General features: G+C 43.4%; 1 protein-coding gene and 1 long non-coding RNA gene across 7 annotated transcripts in view; one reads left to right on the top strand and one right to left on the bottom strand.

The window, feature by feature from the left end:
* Positions 1–5,412, top strand: part of LOC115835456 — a 28,156-nt gene extending 22,744 nt beyond the window's left edge. The window contains exon 3 of the long non-coding RNA XR_004030431.1: positions 4,425–5,412. This is a non-coding gene — a long non-coding RNA (uncharacterized LOC115835456). The remainder of the gene's footprint in view (positions 1–4,424) is intronic.
* Positions 1–26,892, bottom strand: part of MYO5C (myosin VC) — a 104,265-nt gene that overhangs the window by 12,070 nt on the left and 65,303 nt on the right. For 3 of the 6 annotated variants that reach the window (XM_030814076.1, XM_030814078.1, XM_030814077.1), the window contains 13 exons: positions 25,182–25,275; positions 24,818–24,881; positions 24,652–24,732; positions 23,317–23,497; positions 20,939–21,032; positions 19,541–19,604; positions 18,006–18,174; positions 14,092–14,179; positions 12,674–12,772; positions 11,224–11,378; positions 8,085–8,174; positions 5,349–5,499; positions 4,401–4,683 (listed from right to left, as the gene is read on the bottom strand). In XM_030814076.1, coding sequence (XP_030669936.1) covers positions 4,401–4,683; positions 5,349–5,499; positions 8,085–8,174; positions 11,224–11,378; positions 12,674–12,772; positions 14,092–14,179; positions 18,006–18,174; positions 19,541–19,604; positions 20,939–21,032; positions 23,317–23,497; positions 24,652–24,732; positions 24,818–24,881; positions 25,182–25,275 — 1,613 coding nt within the window. Of the gene's footprint in view, positions 1–4,400; positions 4,684–5,348; positions 5,500–8,084; positions 8,175–11,223; positions 11,379–11,992; positions 12,094–12,673; positions 12,773–14,091; positions 14,180–18,005; positions 18,175–19,540; positions 19,605–20,938; positions 21,033–23,316; positions 23,498–24,651; positions 24,733–24,817; positions 24,882–25,181; positions 25,276–26,892 lie in introns of those variants that run through there. The other 3 variants (XM_030814079.1, XM_030814080.1, XM_030814081.1) reach the window with 3 other exon arrangements.

Here is a 26,892-nt window from a genome sequence, read left to right as displayed (position 1 = left end):
AAAATTAGAAAATATTTAGGACTGAACAAAAATGGAAAGAAAACATCAAAATTTGTAGGATGGAGCTAAAATAATGCTAAGAGAAAAATGTATAGCATTAAATGCTTAGAAAAAAAATAAAGTTCTCAAAGTCAATAATCAAAGCTTCTACCTTTAGAAACTAGAAAAAGAGGAGCAAAATAAATGCAAACTAAGCAGAAGCAATGAAATGACAAAGACAGTATCAGAAATCAATTAAATTAAAAACAAAAGAATTCTGGGTGTGGTGGCTCATGCCAGTTATCCCAACTACTCAGGAGGCTGAGGTGGGAGAATCACTTGAGGGCAGGAGTTCAAGACCAGCCTGAGCAATATAGAGACACTGCATCTCTAAAAATCAGCCAGGTGTGGTGGCACATGCCTGTAGTCTCAGCTACTTTGGAGGCTGAGGCTGGAGGATTGTGTGAGCCCAGGAGTTTGAGACCAGCCTGAGAAATATAGTGAGACCACCCCCATCTCAAAAAAAAGAAAAGAAAAATCAATGAAATAAAAAACTGCTTCTTTGAAAAAATTCAATACAATTAATAAGCCTCTAGCAAATCTGACCAATAGAAAAACAGAAGACACAAATTGCCATTATCAGGAATGAAAGACAAATATCACTACCAATCCTGCAGAAATTAAAAGGATGACAAGGAAATATTATAAACAGCTCTATGCACATGAACTCAACAAATCAGATGAAATGGACCAATTCCTTGAAAACCACAAACTACCAAAACTCACCTAAGAGCAAATATATAACCTGAAGAGTCCTACAGCTATTAAAGCAATTGAATTCATAATTTAAACCTGTTGAAGAAAAAAAATCTGTAGTGGCTGCTTCTGCTGAGGGACTAAAGCATGCATTTCTCAGCTGGGCGCAGTGGCTCACGCCTATAATGCCAGCACTTTGGGAGGCCAAGGCAGGCAGATCGCTTGAGCTCAGGAGTTCGAGATCAGCCTGGGCAACATGGCAAAAACCTCTCTCAAGCAAAAATGCAAAAAATTAGCCAGGTATGGTGGCACTCGCCTGTGGGTCCAGCTACTCAGGAGGCTGAGGTGGGAGGATCGCTTAAGCCTGGGAGGCGGAAGTTGCACCACTGCACTCCAAGCCTGGGAGTGCACCAATGCACTCACCCACAGAGTGAGACTCCATCTCAAAACAAGCAAACAAACAAACAACAAAAATAAACCAGGCATTTCTCACACTAGCATTCCACTTTCTTTCTAACCAATTTTTCCATCATTCCTGGTGTGTTCCATTCAAAGGGGCTGTTCATATCCTGCCTTCAGTTTTCCATCATTTCACCATGTGCTCATTTGTGTAATTCTTGGTCTGTTGAAATCCTACTTGTTCTTCAAGACTCAAATCCTTGCCTTTCATATTCTCCCAGATCTCCTCAGCCTGCATTATTCTAGTTTTTAACAGAACTGTCTCCATGAGACATTGGGCAAAGCAGCCACAATGGAAATTGCTGTAAAAATGTTAGTGCGGTGATTATGAGATAATGTTCCACGTGAGGCATTATTTTTGTAATTCGTGACTAGGAACAAAAAATAATTAGGTACTAGGAAGAAATCTTTATATCTTCCCAGGAATCACTCTGCTTCATAATACCCAATAAAACTAAAGAGCTGATCATGTTTTGCTTTTTGTCCTGGCAGCCAGGAAGCCCAGGGCCAGTTTTCAAGCTACTCTGCCCACTATTTACGTTTTTATTTTCTTTGGTTAGTTTTCTATTTGTGTTCATATTTCATTATTTTATTGCTTATGTTTTCATTGTAAAGCCACTTCAAATTCTTTGTAAGTCTTGCTATGACAGGCACTTAACAAATATCCAAATGACTAAATGAAAGCCTCTAAAATGCACATGCTCCTCAGAGCAAAACACTATCAAAGCATTAATTCTCTGATGGCCACTTCCACCTGGTGGAAGGGAAAAAGTACTGGGTAACCTGGGGGCAGGTGTTTGCCTGTCCTCAAAGAAGTTGTTCTAAGACCTAGAGTCATGTGTCTCCCTCATGATCCTTTTCATTCATGTCTCTACTCAGCCTTGGGGGATCCACTGATGGAGTGAGAATTGAGTTTAGCAAAGGCTCTGATGTGGCTTTACTTTAGGGCTGAAACCTACTACAGAGGACTACAGGATCTTCTTGGAGCTTGTGAAATAAACATAACTCATTTCTCAATGAAGACATAAAGATCTGCAAAGACTAGCCCTTCTGAATACCCCTTCCTATCTGAAAACCGCACCCTGCTGTCATGGGAATTTGTGGGAATGGTCCATGGGGATTGACTCCAACTCCAAAGTTTCACTAATGCTAAAAAGGTGTAAGGGATGCCTCTCACATTTAGTTTTTGACTTAAGATACTTAACTTTTTTTAATTTTTGTGGGTACATAGTAGGTATATATATTTATGGGGTACATGAAATTTTTTTTTTTTTTTGAGATGGAGTTTCGCTTTGTCCCCCAGGCTAGAGTGCTGAGGCGCGATCTCAGCTCACTGCAACGTCTGCCTCCCCAGTTCTAGTGATTCTCTTGCCTCAGCCTCACGAGTAGCTGAGATTACAGGTGTGCACCACCAGGCCTGGCTAATTTTTTTGTATTTTTAGTAGAGATGGAGGTTTCACCATGTTGCTCAGGCTGGTCTCGAACTCCTGACCCCAAATGATCCGCCCACCTCGGCCTCCCAAAGTCCTGGGATTACAGGCGTGAGCCACTGCGCCTGGCCCATGAAATGTTTTGATACAGGCATGCAATGTGAAATAAGCACATCATGGAGAATAGGGTATCCATTTCCTCAAGCATTTATTGAGTTACAAACAATCCATTACACTCCAAGTTATTTTATCTTTTTTATTATTTATTTTTTTGAGGCGGAATCTTGCTCCGTCGCCCAGGTTGGAGTGCAATGGTATGATCTTGGCTCACTGCAACCTCTGCCTCTGGGGTTCAAGTGATTCTCCTGCCTCAGCCTCCCGAGTAGCTGGGATTACAGGCATGTGCCACCACGCCCAGCTAATTTTTGTATTTTTAGTGGAGATGGGGTTTTGCCATGTTGGCCAGGCTGGTCTCAAACTCCTGACCTCAGGTGATCCACCCACCTCGGCCTCCCAAAGTGCTGGGATTACAGGCATGAGCCACCCCGCCTGGCCTCTAAGTTATTTAAAAATATACAATTAAGTTATTATTGACTACAGTCACCCTGTTGTGCTATCAAATAGTAGGTCTTATTCGTTCTTTCTATCTTTTTTGTACCCATTAACCATTTCCACCTCTACTCAGCCCCCCACTACTCTTCCCAGCCTCTGGTAACCATCCTTCTACTCTCCATCTTTATGAATTCAATTGTTTTAATTTCTAGCTCCCACAAATAAGTGAGAACATCGGATGTTTGTCTTTCTGTGCCTGGCTTATTTCACTTAGCATAATGATAGATACTTTCTTTGTCACCTTCCCTTACGTCATTACTATCATCACTACCCCAGGTTCTCGTAACAGATACAGGTATCAAATTTCTGCACACACTATAAGAAACTTAAATATCTATCCTATATTATGTGTTTTCCAATCACTTGATCAGTGTTAATTCAAATAGTAGCTCAGGGTCCATGGTCTCTCAATTAAGAGATAGTAGACATACCTCAAAACTAGATTCCTAAGTCTTCAGGATGAACTCCAAATGCCTTAGCCTGGCATTCCAGACCCTCCCAGTGTGGATCCAACCTACCTCTTTACCTTGGTCCTGCTGCTTCCCACACCAGCCTCTGCTTACTCCACATGCAGCCTGAGCAGAGGTCCTCATTCACTCCCCGCAATGCCTCTGACCGTTTCTCCTGCTTGGAACGTTCTTCTCCGTTTCCTTTATCACTCAAGGCACAACTCTCTGGCTTCCCCAACTGTTCCGTCTGCAATGTCTCTCCTCTCTGATACATTTCCTGCACAACTTGTTTGTGATTTAATCATAGTTGCCTTTAATTATTATTTGGCTATTCTGAGCTTCTCAAAGGCAGGGATCATATCGACTTTTCCTTGTTTCCTGTGTTCTCCTCCTGGCAGTGCTATTCAGAGAAAGTAGTCACTACTGGTTGAGTGCATGACCACCCTAGAGGGCCAGAATTTAAGATAAACATTTACTGGTTCTGAGTTTAAGCGGCTAGGCCCGTGCATCTAGTTGGCAGGGTGTGGCGTGAGGGGAGTAGGCCCCGGGCGCCAGCATCCCGGGGCTCCTAGGGTGACTCGAATATCCCTACAGCGGTAGGGCCTAAACAGGGGTTTGACGCCGCAGCAGGGAGGGTCAGGCGTGTGGGGCCTCGGACTTTAAGAGCATCCTTTCTGCAGGCCTCTCCGCGTGAGCGGCGGTTTCTGGGTTTTACCTGATCTGCATCCCTTTTCTGCAGGAGCACATGTCCTTGCGCAGGAAGAGGCTGTTCAGCGTGACCGCCCCGATCAAGAAGAAGAGCTGCTTCACCGCCTGCCTCACGAGCTCGGGGTCCAGGCCGTTCTGGCACATGGTGGTGTAAAAGTAGCTCAGCTGCTGCAGGACGGAGGTCATGGTGTAGCCGTCCGTGTCGTCTACGCTGGAGGAGCGCTTCCGGAAGCCTGTGGGCTTCAGGCCGGAAATGCCCTGCAGGCTCTCATACTCCAGCATTCCCGGAACTGCGGAGAGACAGGGAGGCTGTGCTGACATGCCAGGAGACAAACGCGGAACGTTCCCGACGCTCTTCGGTTTGTTTCAGGAGATGGGACATTTTTCTACAAGAGTCAGTGGATGTACTTATGATAGAGAAAGCAAAAGAATCAAAGGTTTGGGACACCAGGGTGTGTGTCAGGGGTAGGGATGGACGGCTGTTTCCAGCAGGGCTGCAGCTCCTCTTCTAGGTTTGAAGCAGCACGTTTTTCAGCTTCACAGGAAAGAAAGCTGGTTAGCATCACAACCCATGGCCTGGGCATTAAAGCCTAAAGTATTTAAATTTCAGGAAATTAAGGAAAGTATACAAGAATTCGAATGGGGCTTTAGGATTTCAAAAATACTTGGCTAAGCCAAGAAGTAGAAGTACCACATAAATAGCAGTAGCAGAAGTTTCCCCAAGTTTTTTCCTTCAGGATAAATCATCCTTATAGAAAGAAAACTACCAACAGCATACTATTATTTATGGAATCATAAGCAAGCAAAGAATTAAAAGGCAGATACCTACATGATTATATTTCCTTGGCTTTTTAAACAATGTTACACATAATCACACATTACACATACCAAGTTTATGTTTTAAAAAGTCTTAATGTTACTATAAATATTTTTTGGTCATCAATTCTCTTCTTACCTATTATCGGTTGGATATTCTTTTCCGTTACGATAATAAATTGATGATATATTCGTATAGCCACATCACTGAGAATCTGTCTGTATTCTGAAAGGTCAAAATTGTTCAAGCAATTCTTATTCTGTTGTGGACTATTATGCTTCATGAATTCCTAAAAGTAATTTTAAACATAAAATATTAGAATAATACGAACATGTAGTAAATTAATAATTAGCTACTATAACTCTTTTACCTTAAAACTTAATGTCTGATTTATATCAAATGAGTTCATGATGCTTGGGGTAGCATGTACCTTCTGTAAGAAAAAAATTGCACTGATTTCCTATATGATCACAGTCTATCATACTATCATTGTCCCACCCACTTCCCTACAAACATTGTCCCTGGAACCTATAGACTAAATGGAAAAGCTCACAGAAGGCCCATGGAAGCGCATAGGAAAATGAAACAAAACTGCAGAGCATCCAAGGAAACAAACTGCTCTGAAGAGGTAAGTGGATATGATAAATGAGATTCATAACCTTATAATTTACAGGGTACAGACAAAGTTGAAATATTTTAAGGTGTGTGTTATGGATTGAATGTGTCTTCCTAAAAATCATACATTGAAGCCCTAACCCCCTAGTGTGGCTGTATCTGGAGATGGGGCCTTTAGGGAGGTAATGAGGTTAAATGAGGTCATGAGGATAGGGCCGTGATCTAATAGTAAGATTGGTGTCCTTATAAGAAGAGACACCAGAGAGAGCTTACCCTCTCTCTCCCTCTTCCTGACCCGTGCACCCAGGAAAAGTCCTGTGAGGACACAGGGATGGAGAAAGTGGCTGTCAGCAAGCCAGGAAGAGAGCCCTCACCAGGAAGTGACCATGCTGGCACCCTGATCTCAGATGTTTAGCCTCCAGAACTGTGAGGAAATAAATCTCTTGTTTAAGCCACCCAGCCTGCGGTATTTTGTTATAGTAGCCTGAGTGAACTAATGGAATATGTTTAACATGTTCAAAGAGACTAAATAAAAAGAAAAAATTAAGAATAGGACATTATGGGGCTGGGTGTGGTGGCTCACGCCTGTAATCCAGCACTTTGGGAGGCTGAGACAGGCGGATCACTTGAAGTCAGGAGTTCAAGACCAGCCTGGCCAACATGGTGAAACCCCATCTCTATTAAAAATACAAAAATTAGCCAGGCATGGTGGCGCATGCCTGTAGCCACAGCTACTCAAGAGGCTGAGGCAGGAGAACTGCTTGAACCCGGGAGGCGAAGGTTGCAGTGAGCTAAGATCGTGCCACTGTACTCCAGCCTGGGTGACAGAGTGAGACCCCATCTCAAAAAAGAAAAAGAAACAAAAAAAAGAATAGGACATTGTGTAAGAGACAGAGGTGAAAAGGAACAAGAGAAATTTTAGAAATAAAAATATGGTAACTGAAAAAGCAGTCAGAGAGGGAAAAGAACATTCTATACGTGGCTGAAGGGGGCAAAGAAAGGATCATAAAACAGTGCCGAATAAAACATTCTTCCACTAATGTCTCACAGATGCCAGTTTGTTGTAAACGGACTAGTCTGTGCCTCCTGTTTTGGTATTCCTTTTAGGCAGGGGTGGGATTTTCTTTACTTCTCCTTTTGTTCTGTAGTACTAGTCAGATTGCTGTTATATTTTATTTTAACTTCCTTCCATTGGAACAACTGGTTATCTATATGGAAGAGGATATTAGATCATTACCTTACATATCAATTTTGGATAGGTAAAAACATAATTAATTGTGAACTCTAAATGTGAACTACAAAAGTTTAGAAGAGAGTATCTTCATGATCTCAGGGCAGGGAAGAATTTCTTAAGACAGAAATCATAAAAGAACAGGATTGACAGATTTAAGCATATCAAAATTCAAAAACTGTGTGACAAGGGACTTCATGAAGCAAATTAGAAGCTAAGCTACAGTCTATTCATATGATATAAAGACCTCCTACAAATCAATAACAAAAAAACCAACCCTAAGAAAAAGAAAGGATGTGACTAGGCAATTCAAAAGGAAACCCAAATGACCAATAAACATATAAAAGTATGCTTGACTTCACTAGTGACCAAATAAATGCAATGTAAGTCAACAAGATATAATTTTATACCCTGACACTGGTAAAGGATAACAATGTCTGTCAATACCAAGTGTTGGTGAAGGTATGAGACACTGGAAACATCATACGCTGCCGGTGGGGCTGTGAAATGCGACAGCCATTTTGGAGAGCACTGAAAACCCTGAAAGCCACTTTGTTATTTTAGTTCAATGAAATTTTTCTCTGCGAGTACTTGAAGGTGGAGAACTCTTTTATGACATCAGCCTCCTGGAAGCAGAGTCGGAATGGCAAAGGAAACATATTTATAGATTATGGAGGAACAGTCAGGGTCCTGTAGACAGAACAGCTGTGAAGAAACAGGCATTTTAAACCAAAGCCTGTATTTTAGAGTCATAATGCTAAACGTCTTACAGCCAGAAGGAAACTTTTAATTCATCTTATCTACCTATTGATTTAAAAGTAATGGAGACCTAGGAGGCCTAGTACCATGCCCAAAATCTAAGCTGCTTCCAGAAGTCTCCTGCCCGTGGTGTATACCCAAGAGTCCAACAGATAATGTGCTGTTGGCCTCCTGGGTGAAGAGAATAGAGGCTCTGTTGAGCTCTGGCTCAGGAGGAGGTTATAGACCGGCCGTCAGCACAAAACAACAAGCAGGTGGGCGCCCCCTACCTCTTCTCCGCTGTACTGCTTCAGGCAATTGAGAAAATGACAAGTGTTGGAAAGCCAAAAGGACAGCATTTCAAAGTCTTCTAAATGTTCCTTAGAAAAATAAGAAAAGACAAAATTGGACTTGATGATTACTTGTACCTCTGAGCATCTTACCTGTTTGGTTATTTGTGGCTTTTGACCAAAATTAAATTTTCTTTTATTCACTAAAGCCTTTATCCAATTCATATATAATTATAACAGCTTATACTTATTTAATAGGTCACAGTTTGTAACATGTTTCTGTACAGGTTGTGTCACTCATTATGAAGTGTGAAGTGGGTCCTGAAGGAATGCATGAGAAATGCAAGTTTCACTTCTTGCTCTCCTGAGTTCACACTCTCACTGGGAAGATAGAACAGAGTTTGGTAGGTGGTCAAGGGCCCAAACGATGGCTGTAGACTGTGCTACCAAAGCTCAGAGGACAAGGAGAGAGGATGGGGAGGCAGAGCAGCCGGGGAAACCTCAGAGAGGCAGGAGGTCTAGCCCTTGAGGGAAATGGGTGGAGAGACAAGAGCTCAGGACTAGGACTGTTGGGGAGAAGGCCTCCACTTACAGGGCAGGAAGAAGAGGAACAAGCAGTGAAGGCAGAGCTACAGTGATCAGAGGGGGAAGAGGAAAACAGAGAAAATCCAGGCATTTAAAAGACAAGGGAGGAAGCTTTCAAGGAGATGGTGCTAATGCTTTGGTCAATTTAAAGAGAATAAAAAGTAAAGAAACACCACTGGTTTTAGTAAGAGGAGTTACTGGTGATCTCTCTGTAGAGTGATGGGTTAGAAGCCAGCTTGCAAGGAGTGACAAAGAGAATTACTGGAGAACACTAGTTTAAGCACTTTGGCAGTCCGGGGTGGAGGGAAAGGAATAGTGGCTGAAGAGGGTATGTGGGCACATTGCTGTAACTGCTGTGTGCTGGAGGTGGGGAGAGGCAGGTCCTGGGCACATGCAAAGGCACAGGGAGGGGGCCACAGAGAAGTTGAGACTGAAGATGCTGGTGAGAAAGGGGTCTTTTAGTCCTCATACCATGCATCTCTTGGTTTATGAATATTTGCCTCCCCGTCCTGGGCTGGAACACAATGCCAGCTTGTCTTAAGAAAACCCAACTTATGCAAATATGGACAGGGAAAACATCAATTTATGGGCGCCCCTTCCAAAAACACTCTGGTGGCTCCTGTGAAGATGGTGACTGTAAAGTATCCAGCACCAAACAAATGTGAATTTTCTGTTCCTAACTCCTGATAAATAATGAATTCATGATATTTTTGGAAGGAGAGGAGAATTACCATACTCTCGTCTCTCACAAATCTAGTTTTTATGTTTCTTTCTTCCTAGAGTTTATTAATTAATTTATTTATTTATTTATTTTTGAGACAAGGTCTGGCTCTATCACCCAGGCTGGAGTGCAGTGGTGTGATCTTGGCTTACTGCAACCTCTGCCTTCCAGGCTCAAGTGATCTTCCCACCTCAGCTTCCTGAGTAGCTGGGACTACAGGCACACACCACCACACTGGGCCAATTTTTGTCTTTTTTGTAGAGACAGGGTTTCACTATGTTGCCCAGGCTGGTCGTGAACTCGTGAGCTCAAGCGATCTACCTGCCTCAGCCTCCCAAAGTGCTGGGATTACAGGTGTGAGCCACCACACCTGGCCTTCCCTACAGTATTTAAAATAGAATTTAATTCCTCATTACTCTTTAGAACACATATTTTACTAAAAATGAGGTAAGGTCTCCCTAACTAAAAATTCAAATATATCCTAATATCAAACATCACTTCCCTTTTGGAGGGGCATGAAAAACACTGTTATTTTAGTGTTATTTATGTCTTACTGCCCCCTTCCAATATGGATCAGTACATTGTAATTCCCAGAAACAGATGCTTTTTAACATAACTGTAAACTGGTCATTTCCTAGAAAAAGAGAGAGAGAGAGAAGGTTTTTGTACTAACTCCACTGTGGCTAATGGAATTTCCACACTCAGGGTAGCACCAGGTCTGGCTTAGAACTAAGTCAACCACCCTACCCACACCCAACATTCCAGAATGCACCAAGCATTACCAGAGAACTCTTTTTACAAAGCAACTGTCCCTGTAAGCAAGGATCCAGGTCTGTTTTAAAAAATCTTCAACGCTTAGATACAGTTATTTACTCATTGATCACTTACGGAGTTTCCAGGAAAAATAATTAGTATGCTAAGAATGATTTTAGGATTATGTTTCAGTTGGAAAGGAAATTAGCAATAAATTTTATGTTACTGTTAAGTTAGCTTCACAAAATCCCGCCCTTTGTCATTGTCATTTTTGATCATTATCCACTTGTCACACCACGAAGAGATGATTGCTCATAAAGAGTTCAGCTGGTGACTTCCGATACGTATACCATACACACATGGTCTGTGTCCTATGGTAGGTTCCCGCTCGCCCAGTGGTAAACTGCTGGCTGCCTGCTTGTCTAATCATTCCAGTAAGGACACTGACTTAGGGAATGGCCAACAGCAAGGTGGAAGGAACCTGGGTCCCTTCATGATCATGTAGAACAGAGCCACCTTCCAACCTAGATGGCTCATTATGGAACTGCTATTAGCAAAGAAAAATCCTCCCTCTTTTTTAAGACACTGTATTGGGCAAAGGGAGGTGGCAGGTGTCTTATAGCTACAATAGCTTAGCTTTACTAAGTAACTAACCTAACTAATACACAGTTCATCTTCATTTGTGGGAATAAAAATACACAATGTGCTTTTAGAAAGAAGAATTATATAATTGCCAAGGGAAGAGATGAGTAATTTTTCACTCCATTTCATTTCTCATGATTTACCCTTGTTACAGAGATAGAACCTATACCCCTCACAGCTGATAACTTCACACCCTAAGGGGATAGCAGTGGTGGGGGCAGTGGCTACCAGGTTGCAGTAAGGCTTTGAGGCCTATGGCAGATGCTCGTCCATTTATCTTTCCCTAACAGCGTGGCTCCCTTCACTAGTTGGGCCTCAAACTTGTTTGAGGAATCACGTGGCTCACCACACAATGGAGGCTCAGGATGGGCAAAGACTGGGCATCTGGTCATTCCCATAGATGTGATACCAAGGGCCAATGTCAAAGGCATTTCCTACCTTAACCACCTGCTTGATGCCGTTAATGGTGCTGTTCATGAGGGACTTCAACATGTTGGCATCATTCAGAGAGTCTGCGTAGCGCACACACATGAACAGGATATGAGCCGGCAGCCCGGGGATCATGTTCACCACCACGCCACGGGGCTTCAAGTCTGAAGCAGAGAGAGCCAATTACAGCTGACAGGTCAGCTCTTCTCCTAAGGAACCTGTCACTAGGGGCAGGGGCTTGTTTGCTTTTCTGTGCTTGACGCAGTGCCTGCATGTATATGGATTTATTTCCTCTTTGAGGAATTCCATCCGGCTCCTTTCTTGGCACAAAATACACAGGTGTCACTTGTTCCTCTTCTTGTTTACAAAGGACTTTCTCTTTCTTAAAAGGTTGAATAAGAGACAGAATCTTTATTTTTCCCTGGTGTGGAAACCCTGGATTTCAGACTCCCATTGTAGGAAAGAAACTCCAGTTCCATGCACCCCTACTCCAAGCGCTTTGATGAGGATGGGGTACAGTGTCCACAATCACATGAAGCTGCCTTGAATAGGGAAAGCAGGCACACCCAGTGCAGCAGAGGATGTCTAGCTGGCCTTGGGGAGAACAGAATGGCGGAGACGCACAGTGGGGATGAAGGGGAGAGAGAAATCTTACAAAAAAAGTTAAGATAAGCAAACAAGGATGTCCCCCTGGCTGCATGAAGACAGAAGAACAAAGAAGAGGCTCACACTGCGTGACACCAGTGATGGGGGGAAAGAAAAGGGTAGGGGTGCTCACATGAGCTGAGGGGGTCGCTCACAGAAGAGGAACGAAGGCTACACGTTGGCTTTCTGTTTTGAGATCTTGGGGCCAGCTGATAGGGAGGCAGATTTTTCTCCCTATGCCAGAAAACCATGTGGAAGGTCACAATGAAGACAGTGCAGTAAGATTGGTTCTATGACTACCAACCCTTGAGCATGCACATGGGACATTCCTGTAACTGAGGCATGGCTGGGAAGCCCCATCGCATAGCCCGCAGAGAAATTTCTCAAGTCAAATGGAGCACAGAGCCACAATTACTTCCATGATGGCTCCTGTGCTGAGACACAAAAATGAGGTGATGTTTCTTTTCTACCCTGGTCCTACAATTTGGAAAAGGTCAGGGCAATGGTTCTCAACTGAGGACAGTTTTGGCCCCCACAGGACATTCGGCAATACCTAGAGACATCTTTTATTGTCATCACTAGGGGTTGCTGCTGGCTTCTAGTGAGTAGAAGTCAAGGATGCTGCTCCACCCTTTGTTACTCCCCATTCACAGAGTTAACAGGTCAACAGTGCTGAGGTTGAGAAACTGGGCTGGGGGAAGAAGCAGTGGAAGAAGAAAGTAGAAAAAGGACCACCCCTGCCCAGGACTTTGGCACTGACTGATGTGCAAGTCTCAAAGAGAAAGCAAAAATCCAGAGTTCCAGGTTTCACTACCAAGAATGAGGTTCTGAATGAGCTTGGCCTCGTCTTCTCTCTTGTACTGCAGCATTCCAAGGTACTCCTTGGGTCCTGAGGATGAGTGCACATCATTGGCTGTAGACAGAGGCAAACAATCAGCTAAATACACAAAAGCAGCTTTCACAGGTCTCATAACGTGACTACTCTCCTACCCCATTCTGGCTGGTTTGCACGTAAATGTCTATGGCTTTTAGATACATTAAAACTGTACTGTATTGTATCCTGAAGAATTTCTCCAAGTACTGACTCCTCTTTGTGAGTACATCAGTGAGTACAGCTACTGCTGAAAAGGCCCAATTATCCTTTGAAGAGCCTTATGAGTGCCTGATATGTATCCAGCACATGGTAACAGGAAAGAAATCCAAGATGTTGCCTTGTCTTCAAGATGCCGATGCTACTGTGAAAGAAGACTCGTGAAACATTTGGTGTGCAAAGTACCAATGTGCATGATCCTTACTGAGACAGCTGTATTAGTTTCCTATGGCTGCTGTAAAAAGTTACCACAAACACAGGGGCTTAAAACAACACAAATGTTTAATTGTACAGCTCTGGAGGTCAGAAGTCTGAAAGGTGAGCCAGTGTGGTGAATGGTGGTTCATTCATTCATCCCAGCAGTGGGGATGCAGCGGGGGCTGGGAAGCACAGACCTGGGCCCTGCTCTCATGGGGCAGACTGCCATTTGTCATTTATTACTGAAGGAAAAGGATCCTCAGTTTGTTGTGGACATTTCAAATTTGAGGTGAGAGTTGGATAAGTAAGAATAAAGCTGCTCTTCAAAGAGATGAATATAGAAAAAGGAACAAACAAGATATAGCCTTGGCAATAAGGCTGGGAGGAAAGGGAAAAGGTAATAAAGAATCAAAGAGTGAGAAATGTGAGCAGGAGCCAAACAGAAAAGTTCAGTGACAGAAGCAGAAGGAGGGAAGAAGGGCGGAGGGTCCCTTTAACAGAGGCTCACGAGGACGCCTTATGTGTGCCGTGCAGTCCATGTTCAGGATGTCTGCTTCTTAGCTCTCTACTTTTCTAATAGAAATTTGGATACTTACTGATCCTACATATGTAACAGGGAGAGAAGGTGAATTTCAAAGCAGTTAATTGAAAACTTGTTCACAATTTCATTTTTTAAAAAAGGGAGCTAACAGAGGAAGAGGTTAATGTGTTAATTATAGGATGTCTCTTGCAAGTACATGAACGTATCTGGTATCATCTGAGGGGGAGGGAGCTGTCTTCTTGACCCAAAGGATCTTTTCATTAGCCCAGCACTAGGTCCCATACCTCACCACTTGAGAGTCATTCCTTTGGGTTTCATAAGCTTTGGACCAGATAGAAAATAAACACTTGAGTGCACGTTAGCCTTAGCTCAAAAGAATAAGAAAACAAGTATTGTTTCTTACCTTTTCCAATTGTCTTGCTTAGCGTCTTGACTTGATCTTGTAGCTTTTTAATCACTCTGTCCTTCATGTCTAATTCTTCTTCAAGATCCTACAGCAATAAAAAGAAACCAAGATTCAGCTTAGAAGCACTTTAATCTATTTTTTTTTGGTAACAGCTTTATTGAGCTACAATTCACATACCATACAATTCACCCATTTAAAGTGTAAACTCAAAGGTTTTTTAGTGTAGTCAGAGTTGTGCTACAATCACCATTATTTAATTCCAGAACATTTTGTTACTCCAAAAAGAAAATTAACCTTTAGTGTCACTCTCTAGTTCCTCATTCCCTTCCAGCACCTGGCAACCATTCGTCTACTTTCTGTCTCTACAGATTTGCCTATTCTGGACATCTCATATAAATAAATTCATAGAATAGGTTTTTTTGTGTGTCTGGCTTCTTTCACTTAGCATAAGGTTTTCAAAATTCATCCACGCCGTAGCATGTATCAACATTTCATATATTCTTATGGCTGAATAATATCCTATTGTATGCATATACTACATTTATCTTGCTCTTATTACATAGGAATGCCCATCACAGAGAATTTAAAAGTATGAGTGTGGGAAAATGGGCTTTCTAGATGTCAGAAGCTGGAGCCAGAGAAATGTTCAGAGATTTGGGCCTGGTTTTGCCTTTCTTTCCTGATAAGGAGGTGGCCTTGCCCATGCTGAATCTGGCTCAAGAACCAGGAGTGTCCTTGGATACCTAGAAATATTTCCTATAATGGACATACAGTGTTTAAGTTCTTCCAGATCTGAGCATTTGACACATACAGAATTCAGGCTTCTCTGACCCAGAAAGACCCACCATGCAGGGTCACTGCAGCTGTGTGCCCTCTAGGGACTCTTGGGGCCAAGGGACATTGTGCTGTTTCTACTCTGTGCGGCCACCTCTCTCCCTGCCACCATTCTGTGTCCCTGGATAGACATGTTAGGAACTCTATTGACCTTAGAAGTGGAGGTGTCAGTACAGCTTCTTCCCTCCAATCCAAGCCCATCTTATAATATATCTAATCAAATGGGTCACCCATCAACCCATAACCCAGAAAAAACCATTCTTCACATTTTGATTTCATTCCTTTTTTCCCAACATGGTAAATGTACATTTTATAAAATTGGGATCATATTACAGGCAAAATTTCAAATCCTACATTTTTCTCTAGTTATACTGCAGACGTTTTCCCATGTCATTGATAATATACCCAAACCATCATTTTAACAGCCAAGTCATATTATATCATACAACAATTTAACCTTTGCTCTATTGTTAGATATCCATTTGTTTCCTTTGGGTTGCTTCTTTTTCTCTATGATTAATAACACTATGATGATCACTCTGAACAAAAATCTTGTCCACATATTCAGGTATTAACTTAGGATAGAACCTCACAAGTTGTGTTACTGAGTCAAAGGGAATGTACTTCCCAAAGGTTCATGATCCATACCTTCAAATAAGCCCTCAAGAAAGTTTATATCAATTTATATTCCCAGTAACCATGTATGACAGTGCCCATTTCAAGATGTTCTCTCCAGCAGCATAAGATCTCTATCAATTATTATTAGTAGTAGTAGTAGTATTTTTAGAGATAGGATTTTGCTCTGTCACCCAGGCTGGAGTGCAGTAGTGTGATCATAGCTCACTGCAGCCTCAATCTCCCGGGCTCAAGCAGTCCTCTTGCCTCAGCCTCCTGAGTAGCTAGAACTATAGGCATGCACCACCATATTTTTTTTTAAAGTTTTCCTTGTAGACATGGGGTCTCGCTACATTGCCCTGGCTGGTTGAACTCCTGGCCTCAAGTCATACTTCTACCATGACATCTTAAAGTGCTGGGATTACAGGTATGAGCCACTGTGCCAGGCCCATGTCTCTGTTAATTTGACAGGCAAAAATAATACCTAGTTTTAATTTTGAATTTCTTTGATAAATAGTGAAATGATTACTAAAAGTTTTTTTTTTTTATCTCTTAATAAGAATTTCTTTTCAGTGACAAAAGGGTCTGGAAAAAAAAGAGAAATTTCTTTGACTCAAAGCATCACATAGTGGTTTGAACAGTGTCACCTTGAAATTTATGTCCAACCCAAACTCCAGAATGTGACTTTATATGGAAATAGGGTCTTTGCAGCTGTGGTAAGCTAAGGGTCAGTATGAGAGGTGGCTACTACAATTTAGGGTGGGCTGTAAATCCAACGCAGGGTGTCCTTATAACAGATGGAAAAGAACACAGAGACAGGGAGAAGGCCAGGTGCAGAGAGGCAGAGGCTGGAGTTACACTGTCCCAAACCAAGGAATGCCTGGAGCCCTCTAGAAGCTGGGAGAGGCAAGGAAGGGTTTTCCTTAGAGACTTCGGAGGAGTGCGCCCTGCTGACACCTTGACTTCAGACTTCTGACCTCCATAATTGAGAGAACACATTTCTGTTGTTTTAAGGCACCTGGTTTGTGGTCATTTGTTACGGCAGCCCTGGCAAACTAATATAGATCAGGTCTCATTTGTGGGTAGAATCCGCCAGCTAATGTATAGAGATGATACTCTTGTTGCGTGTCTGTCTGCTTATATGTAACAGTGAAGCTACCCCGGGTTCAGAAAGAGCTATTGAAATGAGCGTGTCAGGCCTGCCGGCTCCCTAGCTCAGCGCACCTGTGGGGAGCAGAGCCCGACACTTGGAGGAACTCCAGAAGAGGGCACCAGGACTGGGCTGTGCTCCAGGGCACCAGGAACGAACTCATAAATCCGTCACAATGCACAGGGACAGTCAGAGTAAAGGATCACATGGGATGACATGCGCAGCATACACATGACCGACCCATGTAGCTTCTGCCTGACCGCTGGCTCCACTGAGATCCCAGGGGCCCACAGAAGGCAAGGCAAGGCAAGGCAGCCTCACACACACGGAGAGCAGGTGGTTGCTTCTGTGTTGTAATACGAGGATTCCAGTCTCTGAGAAAGTTGTATCCACCTCAGAAAAGGCAGCCGTCATGTAGGTGTCACTGATTGGAATTTGTTAAACTCCTGGAATTTCTCTTTTTGGATGTAACCACTCTTCAAAGTTAAACCCTGACACTCAAAATGTGTTTTTCCTCTATCAAGGTTTTCCTGTGAGATCGGAAATGGGGGCCCTGTCAGCAGGGAGAAGGGCACGTGGGCATGTCCATACTGACCCACTGGACTCGTCAGCCCTCCTGGGTCACCCTCTTGGAAGCTCTCAGGTCTCGAAGGGGCCCGAGAGGGTCCCAGCTCCTAGGAAAGTGGCCTATCTGTCACTTCAGCACTTCTCAGTCTTCTGGGTTCCACACAGCATCACAATTTCAAAATAATTGCTGGGAATGGATGTAGGGTTACCCAATTTCATTTTGGTAAGGGCATTTAAAACTCAGAAAAGACCTTAAACACTTTTAAAAAGTTTTTAAGCCTTCCATCGACATCATGATCATTTCATAGAAGAACATTTTGACTCTAAAAATTGTAGGAAGCCCATACCCCCAGAAGAAAGCGTGGGCACTTATATGGGGTGAGTTTTGCTGGGTAAAGCACTCATACGTAGGCCTTGCTATCCTCAGTGTGTTCCAGAGCACAGTGACTCCATCCTGGATGGTGCCGTCCACTGATAGTGCTGGGGAACTACGGCCTGCACCTCTCTGTCTCTCCTCCTTCACCCTCCCCAGGCGGGCCTGTAAGTCTCTGAGGCCTGTAAGTCCCCAAGGCCTTCCCAAAGCCAACGTCGGAGACCACCTGTCTTTTGGGATAAGAAAACAGATTGCTCTGATGGAAGGACTTTTGGTCTATAGATGTTAATCATATGCTTTAGGTGGCATGACCCCCTTTCAGCAACATCTGCACACAGACATTCTTTATCACCAAGTTAGAAGACTTCTCACCCTGTTTTCCAAAGTGAGCCGGGATGCTTCCTGCCGGAAGTTACTCTTGACTTCACTTTCAGTTTCAAATTGTTTCTTCAAGTGGTCACTGACCTCCTGCATTTCTTGAATCTTATCAATCAGCTTCTCCTTCTCTTTGGTATGTATTTCATTTTGGGCTTCCATGGCCCTGAGAAAGGGAGGGAGAAATGGCTGGTATCAGTATGACTGTCATGGAGAAGTCACTCACTGTCATAGGAAGTGCTGATATTTCCAAAGATGGAAGAACACCTTGGCCAGTTTCTTTTTTTTTTTTTTGAGACGGAGTCTCGCTCTGTCACCCAGGCTGGAGTGCAGTGGCGCGATCTCGGCTCACTGCAAGCTCCGCCTCCCGGGTTCAATGCCATTCTCCTGCCTCAGCCTCTCCAAGTAGCTGGGACTACAGGCGCCCGCCACCACGCCCGGCTAATTTTTTGTATTTTTAGTAGAGACGGGGTTTCACCGTGGTCTCGATCTCCTGACCTAGTGATCCGCCTGCCTCGCCCTCCCAAAGTGCTGGGATTACAAGCGTGAGCCACCGCGCCCGGCCTCACCTTGGCCAATTTCTGTGTAAAGCAAATAGTATTCGAATAGGAGTGTCCTTCCAGGGGAAGGAAAAGAGACCAGGACTGGCTGGGACAGAAAACTGTCCATGGACTGCTCTAGTCTCCTTCACCCAATAAGAGGTTCCATTCTCCACCCAACCCCAGCCCCACTCACTGTTCCCAGGGGACATCCACGCCCACTATACCCTGTGACAACTAAGCAGTCATCCCCTTTGTGACCAGCCTGGGGACCAGACACTCACAAAGCCAGGGATCAGATAGAAGAGAGGAGGAGAGACCATGAGAAGAGTTCCAAAATGGTGCCTCGCTCCTTTTCCACTGCTTTGGGTCCTCATCCTACTGATAAAGTCACATGACTAAAGATGCTCTTGGGGATGTCAAGTGCCCATTTATTATTTTGGAAAAATAAGTGTCTCAACAAGTTGGCAACAAAACAGAACATTCTCCCCACAAGGCTCTGCCAGGGCACGAGGCCCTTTGTTGGTCTCGTGATGGAAATTTGGGGGGATTAGCAATGAAGATTTTCCATCAACATGGGCTATTAATTCTTACCCTAAATAGTCTGCTAATAGAAACCGTTCTCTCTCACACACTCTTATCCGTTGTTTGAACAGATATTTCAAGTGCATGGTATAGCATTTCAAGGGTACAAAAGTGTACGCATACAGTGAAAAGTACGTGTCCTCCCCTCCTCTGTGTATCAGTCACCAAGCCTGGAGGCAACTGCCTGGAGGCAACCAATGTTTTGTTCCTTAACAATCTCCCAGAGATGCTGCTGCTGCTGAGTGTGTTGAAATTTTATTTCTTTCCTTCCCATCAGAATGGCAATATGTCATGTCTATTAATTAGCATTTTGCTTTTTGGCATTAATAACACATCTTGGTATATTCTACAGTTTCAGAAAAGCATTACACGAGCATGAACTTGAGGTACACACATATTTACACTTACTTTCTTTGTGTTCCTTCCTCCTCTTGACTGCGATGTAACTGATTAGACAATTCTTCTAGTTTTCCTATAATGAGAAGAACTGTCAGTACTTTGCGGGGGGCGGGGGAGCATATCACTGCATTCTGATTTGGGTTTGGTATTATTTTCAATTTTTAGAGGTCCTACACTAGGGGTGTCCGATCTTTTGGTTTCTCTGGCCCATATTGGAAGAAGAATTGTCTTGGGCCACATAAAAAATACGCTAACACTAACAATAGCTGATGAGCTGCAAAAAAAAATTGCAAAAAAATCTCATGTTTTAAGAAAGTTTACGAATTTGTATTGGGCCTCCTTGAAAGCTATCATGGGCTGCATGTGGCCCATGGGCTGCGGCTTGAACAAGCTTGTCTTAAACTGTATCCAGACAGAGATTAACTTTTATTTGGTCTGAACAATGTTTAAACATTTTTAAACCATCATTTAAAAATTGTAATATTCCACATAAAAATCTGGATTCCTGGGTTTTCTTTAAAAATAGGAATCTCTAGCAATACTGGGCCCACATTTCCACTGGGCAACAATAATCAGGCAGCAGCCTGTCTATTTTATTGTTTTTTTTTTCAGAGGCAGGATCTCACTCTGTCACCCAGGCTGGAATGCAGTGGCACAATCACAGCTCACTTCAGCCATCACCTCCTGGGCTCAAGTGATCCTTCCACTTCAGTCTCCCACATAGCTGGGACTACAGGCGCATACTGCCAAGCCTGACTTATTTAAAAAAAATTTTTGGGCTGGGTTCAGTAGCTCACGGCTATAATCCCAGAACTTTGGGAGGCCAAGGTAGGCGGATCACCTGAGGCCAGGAGCTCAAGACCAACCTGGCCAACATGGCAAAACCCCATCTCTACTAAAAATACAAAAGAAAAAAAAATTAGCTGGGTGTGGTGGTGGGTGCCTGTAATCTGATATACTCAGGAGGCTGAGGCAGAAGAATCGCTTGAACCCGGGAGGCAGAGGCTCCAGTGAGCCGAAATCGCACCATTGCACTCTAGCCTGGGCGAGAAGAGCGAAACTCAGTCTCAAAAAAAAAAAAAAAATTTTTTTTTTGTAGAGATGAGGTTTCGTCATATTGCCTAGACTGGTCTCAAACTCGAACTCCTGGCCTTAAATGATCCACCCGTCACCGCTTCCCAAAGTGCTGGGATTATAGGTGTGAGCCACTGCACTCAGCCTGCACCTCCTTTAAATGTCCTACATATCTTCCCATATCTTTCAACTAGCCCCCTTCTCACATTTGTTACCTGCCCAGCCCCCTAGAGAACCAGAGTTTAAAACCCCTGAGTACAAGGACATTTCAATGTCATTTCCTGCGTACAGGAAAGTGTTTTCTAAAAGCAAGTTCATGAGGATTTCAGTTACCTTTCATTTTCTCAGTTTGTTCATTCAGGCGGATTTCAAGATCTTGCTTCTGCTTCTCCAATTCTGAAATTTGCTGTTTAAAGTCTGGGATCATCTTTAGAGAAGAATTAGAAATATGAGAATATAAAATACTTTGATCTATGAACTTTAAAATCTCAGAAGCAAACTAAACTGTCTTGGTGTTCAGCCTGCAGAACATATAGCTGTGTAAAAGAGCTAGCCACGACATTAGACTGGATTAACATTTTTTTTTCAACCTCAAAACCTATATAGTCTCAGGAAACACCAGTATGCTCAGAGGAAGCAGTTCTCACACAGCTACGACAGGGAGAGAAGGATGTGTACATGTATAGAAATCCTATGCTGAGTTGAGGGAGGAATTAGGTGAAGAAATGGCAGCCAGCCTCTTTGGTCCAAGGCCAGAGCCATCGTCTCCTCATCTGGGAACAGGAAAAGCCATCTCAAAGGGTCCCACTGCAACTTTTGAATTCAAGGACATGCACTGCTGTTAGTGGAGGTCTGGAATCACCCAGTAAGTTTCTCAATCCTTTGTCCCTATCTGTATATTTCTTTACATGTCCATCGCCTCCACCCCCAGTTAGGTTAAAATATGGGTTTTTTTCCTTCCCCAAGTTTATAAACACGCTCATTTTAAAAGTGAGTAGCTGAGATCCAGGCCTCTGAAGTCCAAATGAAGAATACAGACAGCCCCTGATTTACGATGGCTCAACTTACTATTTTTCGAGTTTGTGATGGTGTGAAAGTGATACGCATTTAGTAGAAACCATACTTCAAGAACCCATTCAACCATTCTGTGTTTCACTTTCAGTATAGTATTTGATAAATTACATGAGACATTCAACACTTTATTATAAAAGTAGGCTTTGTGTTAGATGATTTTGCCCAAGTGCAGGCTAATGTAAGCATTCTGAGCACGTTTAAGGCAGGCTGGGCTAAGCTACGATGCTTGGTAGGTTAGGTGTATTTATGCATTTTCAACTTACAATACAATACTTCCAACATACGATGGGTTTATTGGGACATAGCCCCATTGTAAGCTGATGAGCATCTGTACTTGTTTGATTGTGCAATTGAATCTCACTGCAAATTCCTCATTATAAGTTTCATCCAAGGAATAAACAAAGGTGTAAACGTCCCCCACTGCCATTCCCTGTGTCCACCCCTGGTCCTCAACTGCTGCTACAGCCCCGAGATTTCCTAACACTCTCAGTTTAGGGAGAGGAGGGGGGAGTAAGGAAGTAGGGGAGCAGCAGCCAGTGAGGCGGGACAAGAATGCTGGGAGAGCAGGGCGTCCAGGAAGCCAAGAGAACAAGGCGGAGAGGGCAAGATTAGCATCGCCAGGGGCTGCTGAGACACTGAGTAAGATGAGGGTGCAAAGGAACGCTTAGTGCTCAGCTCCAGGCAGGCAGAGTCAGCCAGTGGTGGGGGCACACGACAGAATGGGGTGGTGGGCAGTGAATGGGAGGTGCGCGGAGGGAGTATGCCTAGAGGGTCTTTGTAAGTCTGACTAACTCCCCAAAGAAATGGGTGATGGCCACAGGAGTGTGGGGTTAAGACAGAGACGGCTTTTTGAGTGAAGAGATTCCTAAAGCATTTCTCCAGGCCAGTAGGCATGAGTTGGAAGAAAGAATGAGACAAATGCAGTGGCTAGGAATGGACGTCATGGAAGAGGAAGCCCTTGAAAAGGCGAGATTTGAAGGCCGGGTACAGTGGCTTATGCCACTTTGGGAGGCCGAGGCAGGCGGATCACGAGGTCAGGAGTTCGAGACTAGCCTTGCCCACATAGTGAAACCCTGCCTCTACTGAAAATGCAAAATTAGCTGAGCATGGTGGTGGGCGCCTGTAATCCCACCTACTTGGGAGGCTGAGGCAGAAGAATTGCTTGAACCCGGGAGGTGGAGGTTGCGGTGAGCTGAGATCATGCCATTGCACTCCAGCCTGGGCAATAGAGTGAGACTTCATCTCAAAAAAAAAAAAAAAGATGAGATTTGAAGCATGAGCAGGATTGGCCTTCTGACACACTCCTGTCTCAAGAGCTACCCTTCAATTTTGTGGTCACTTTCCAAGGGGTTAGGGCTGGATTTAAATATACAGACTTTAAAACATACACACTTATGCACACACACACACAATCACAGCACCTGCAGCCATCCTGTGGTGAAGACACACACTCTTGTATCAGAGTGCTCTCTGCTCTGCAGTCATTTTATAGTTTAATCACCAGACAGAGTTATTTCACTTCTGGAAAAAGTAATTTATATCCACTCTTTTACTGCCAAGAAACTGAATTTGACTCCATTGACAAAGAACATCTCTAGTGTGATGGCCACGACTGGGGCCCCTGGCTGAGACCATACCATATTCTCTGATGTTAGCCTGGTAACTTCATGACGGATGCTTTCATTGATGTCATTTTCTTCTCTGAATAACTTCTGCAGGTGGTTGATTTCTTGACTTAGATGCACCACTTTGAAGTTCAAAGCTTCAATCTCCTTTTCATAGCAATCCTTCTGAGACTGGAAATGGCTCTCCAAAACACTATTAAAGGAGGGGTCAAGAAATAAACCTCATGGCCTTTGTTCTGCTGTACGGACGGCTGGGAGGCAGTAATGAAGACCCACAACGAGCCGTGCACGAAGTACATCAAGTTTACTTACGCACTCATGGTTACAGGCTACAGAATCAGAAATCCCTAATTATAAAATATTCTAGCTAGTTAGGAAGCATTATGTGGGGGTTAACATGTAGTTAACAATGAAGAAAATTTTATATTTTTACACTCTTAATAGTTTAAAAAATATTGGCCAGACGCAGTGGCTCACGCCTGTAATCCCAGTATTTTGGGAGGCCGAGGTGGGCGGATCACTTGAGGTCAGGATTTTGACACCAGCCTAGACAACATGGTGAAACCCCGTCTGTACTAAAAATACAAAAATTAGCCAGGTGTGGTAGTGCACGCCTGTAGTTCCAGCTACTCAGGAGGCTGAGGCACGAAAATCGCTTGAAACCTGGAGGTGGAGGTTGCGGTGAGCCGAGATCTTGCCACTGCACTCCAGCCTGGGCAACAGAGCGAGACTCCATCTCAAAAACAAAACAAAACATGTTCTGTATGATACTACAGTTGTGGATACGAGTCATTATACATTTGTCAAAACCTATAGAATGTACACCAAGAGTGAACTCTAATGTAAACTATAGACTTCAGGTGACAGTGGCATGTCAATGTTGGTTCACCAGTCATAGTAAACACAGCACTGTGGTTTGGGAAGTTGATAGTGGGGGAGGTTGTGTGCGTGTGGTGACAGGTATGTGGGACCACTCTCTGTATTTCTGCTCAACTTTGATGTGAACCTAAAACTGCTGTAAAAAATAAAGTTTATTAATTTAAATAAATGCAGCATATGCCTTAAATTTAAATGTATCTACATATCTCTGGCAACATTAACTAACTTATTTGATAATCAGTTTTCACTGTATGGGTTATGGGGTTTTTTACTAGGCATTTTATCCCACTAAAAGATTGCTCTTCATGAATAAGCTGATTACTTACTTCTCAGAGAAATATTTCTAGTGGTTATTTGGTCATTCTACTATAAGGAATTTGTGTATCAATCTATGTAAGGTCAACTTTGGACTTTCCAAGTCTATTTATTATCTTTGAAAAATAAAGAACCCTGAGGAGAATTTCTAACCGTGTTGCTTTCTTTAGTCCTTCATAAGCAAACCAAAGTTCTCCATCCTCATTTAAATGTTCCAAATCTTCCACAGAGAGCCTGCAAAATAAGGAAGATAAGAAAATCTATCATCTCTCTCACGTTTTACATGTCTTAAAATATTTGATAATGCAAAAATGATTACCTGCTTCTTACATCTTCAATGTCATAGCTTTCTAGAAGTTGTTTGGTGATCTCTGACATCTTTTCTGAAAGGAAAAGGCAGAGTTGTATACATTACATTTCTGGATGATTTTTCTTTTCCCATTCCCTTTCCAGGGCCCAGTTTTCTAGTGTCACAGTCTCCAGCTAAATAACTCACCAGCTATCCAATCAACCAACTAACCAATCTTCCAGGTATTCAAACAACTAGCTAGTCAACCTGCCAACTAAGCAATTTACCATACGTCCAACCAAATTCATACCAAAGGACACGTTTCCTTAGCAGTGACACAGCTATGATAAATTCGGTCTGCACCCATGGACTAAGAGACTCATATTTTTATTACCTCTCATTTCCCGTTTTTGTGACTGCACATGTTTCTCCACATCTATCTTCTGTGCCTGAAGTAGTTCTATCTCTTTTTTGAACTCAGAGATTGTCTGAATCACAGCAATGATAGAATCAGGTAAAGAAAAAACAACAATTATGCTTTATATAAGACAAAGGGAACACAATTATGGCGTCGCGTGTCTATGCAAGACATCCTCACTGCAGTTTCTTTCTTAGCTAAAATCTTGTTAAACCATCATTGCCCACACAGCTTAGCCTTGAAGCATGCTTAACTACTCAAAATGCCAGATCTAATGGGTTGTATCAGTAGAATTAACTTCCCTGGGCTGGGTGCGGTGGCTCACACCTGTAATCCCATCACTTTGGGAGGCTGTGGCGGGTGGATCACCTGAGTTCAGAAGTTTGAGACCAGCCTGACCAACATGGTAAAACCCCGTCTCTACTAAAAATACAAAACTTGGCCAGGCATGGTGGCAGATGCCTGTAATCCCAGCTACTCGGGAGGCTGAGGCAGGAGAATCGCTTGAACCCGGGAGGCAGAGGTTTTAGTGAGCTGAGACTGTACCATTGCACTCCAGCCTGGGGAACAAGAGCAAAACTCCACCTCAAAAAAAAAAAAAATTAACTTCCCTGTTATATAAAGAAAAAAAATAACTACCTACTATAAGCTTGGGGTGGGGTGGGACAGGGGGAAGACTGAGAAAGGTAAAAATCACAGGGGCTAAAATTCTCTTTTAATGGATAATAAAATATTAGTGCAAGGACATGGGCAAAGTTGCCACCTTCATAACTGTGGGTTTTGACTTCAGCTCCGCTTAGATGTGGAGCAGTGGCAGAGACTGGTGAGTCCATGAGGTCTGGGAGTTAGCTGGCTGTTAGGGAGGAGGTGGCCTGGGCAGCTCTGGTTGTGGGGAAGAGGCAGTATTCTGCCTTTATTCTCCCTTGTGAGCTCAACTTGAATAAGAATCACAGGTCTGTGCTTTTGCTTTTTAACTCTAAGGGAGATATAAGGACTTTCAGGGTCAGGAGAGGTGAATAAACTCTCCTTGATATTTTTTCAGTTACCCCGAGTATTTAAGGGCTCCAGCCCCTGTTTCTACAGAGAGTAAGCAGGAGAATCAAACTGATACATGCTGAGCACTTTACCTAGATGACCTAATCCTCCTAACAGGCCTATGAGGTGAGTAGAGTGATCTTTTCTCGATTAGCAAACAGCAGAAATCAGCAAACAGCAGAGATTAGCAAATGTGAAGATTGACTGGCATGTTCAGGGTCACATGCCAGGTTTATGGCCAAATAAACATGGCCAAATCCTGAAGGCCATGCTTTTCTTTGTAATTTCTTTCAGTAAATGTTCCAAGTCAGACTTGCATTTACTTAGGCTTTTAAGACTGACTGTAACACATGTAACTTGATAATGATGAGTTATTTTCTTTGAAAACCAGAGTAGGCTGGGCACGGTGGCTCATGCCTGTAATCCCAGCACTTTGGGAGGCTAGCGTGGATGGATCACCTGAGGTCAGGACTCCAGGACCAGCCCAGCCAACATGGTGAAATCCTGTCTCTACTAAAAATACAGAAAAAAAAATTAGCCGGGTGTGGTGGCAGGTGCCTGTAATCCCAGCTACTTGGGAGGCTGAGGCATGAGAATCGCTTGAACCTAGGAGGCGGGGTTGCAGTAAGCCAAGATGGTGCCATTGCACTCC

This window comes from Nomascus leucogenys, chromosome 6 (genome assembly GCF_006542625.1).
Source record: "Nomascus leucogenys isolate Asia chromosome 6, Asia_NLE_v1, whole genome shotgun sequence".
NCBI lineage: Eukaryota > Metazoa > Chordata > Mammalia > Primates > Hylobatidae > Nomascus > Nomascus leucogenys.
This window is presented reverse-complemented; position numbering and strand designations above follow the sequence as displayed.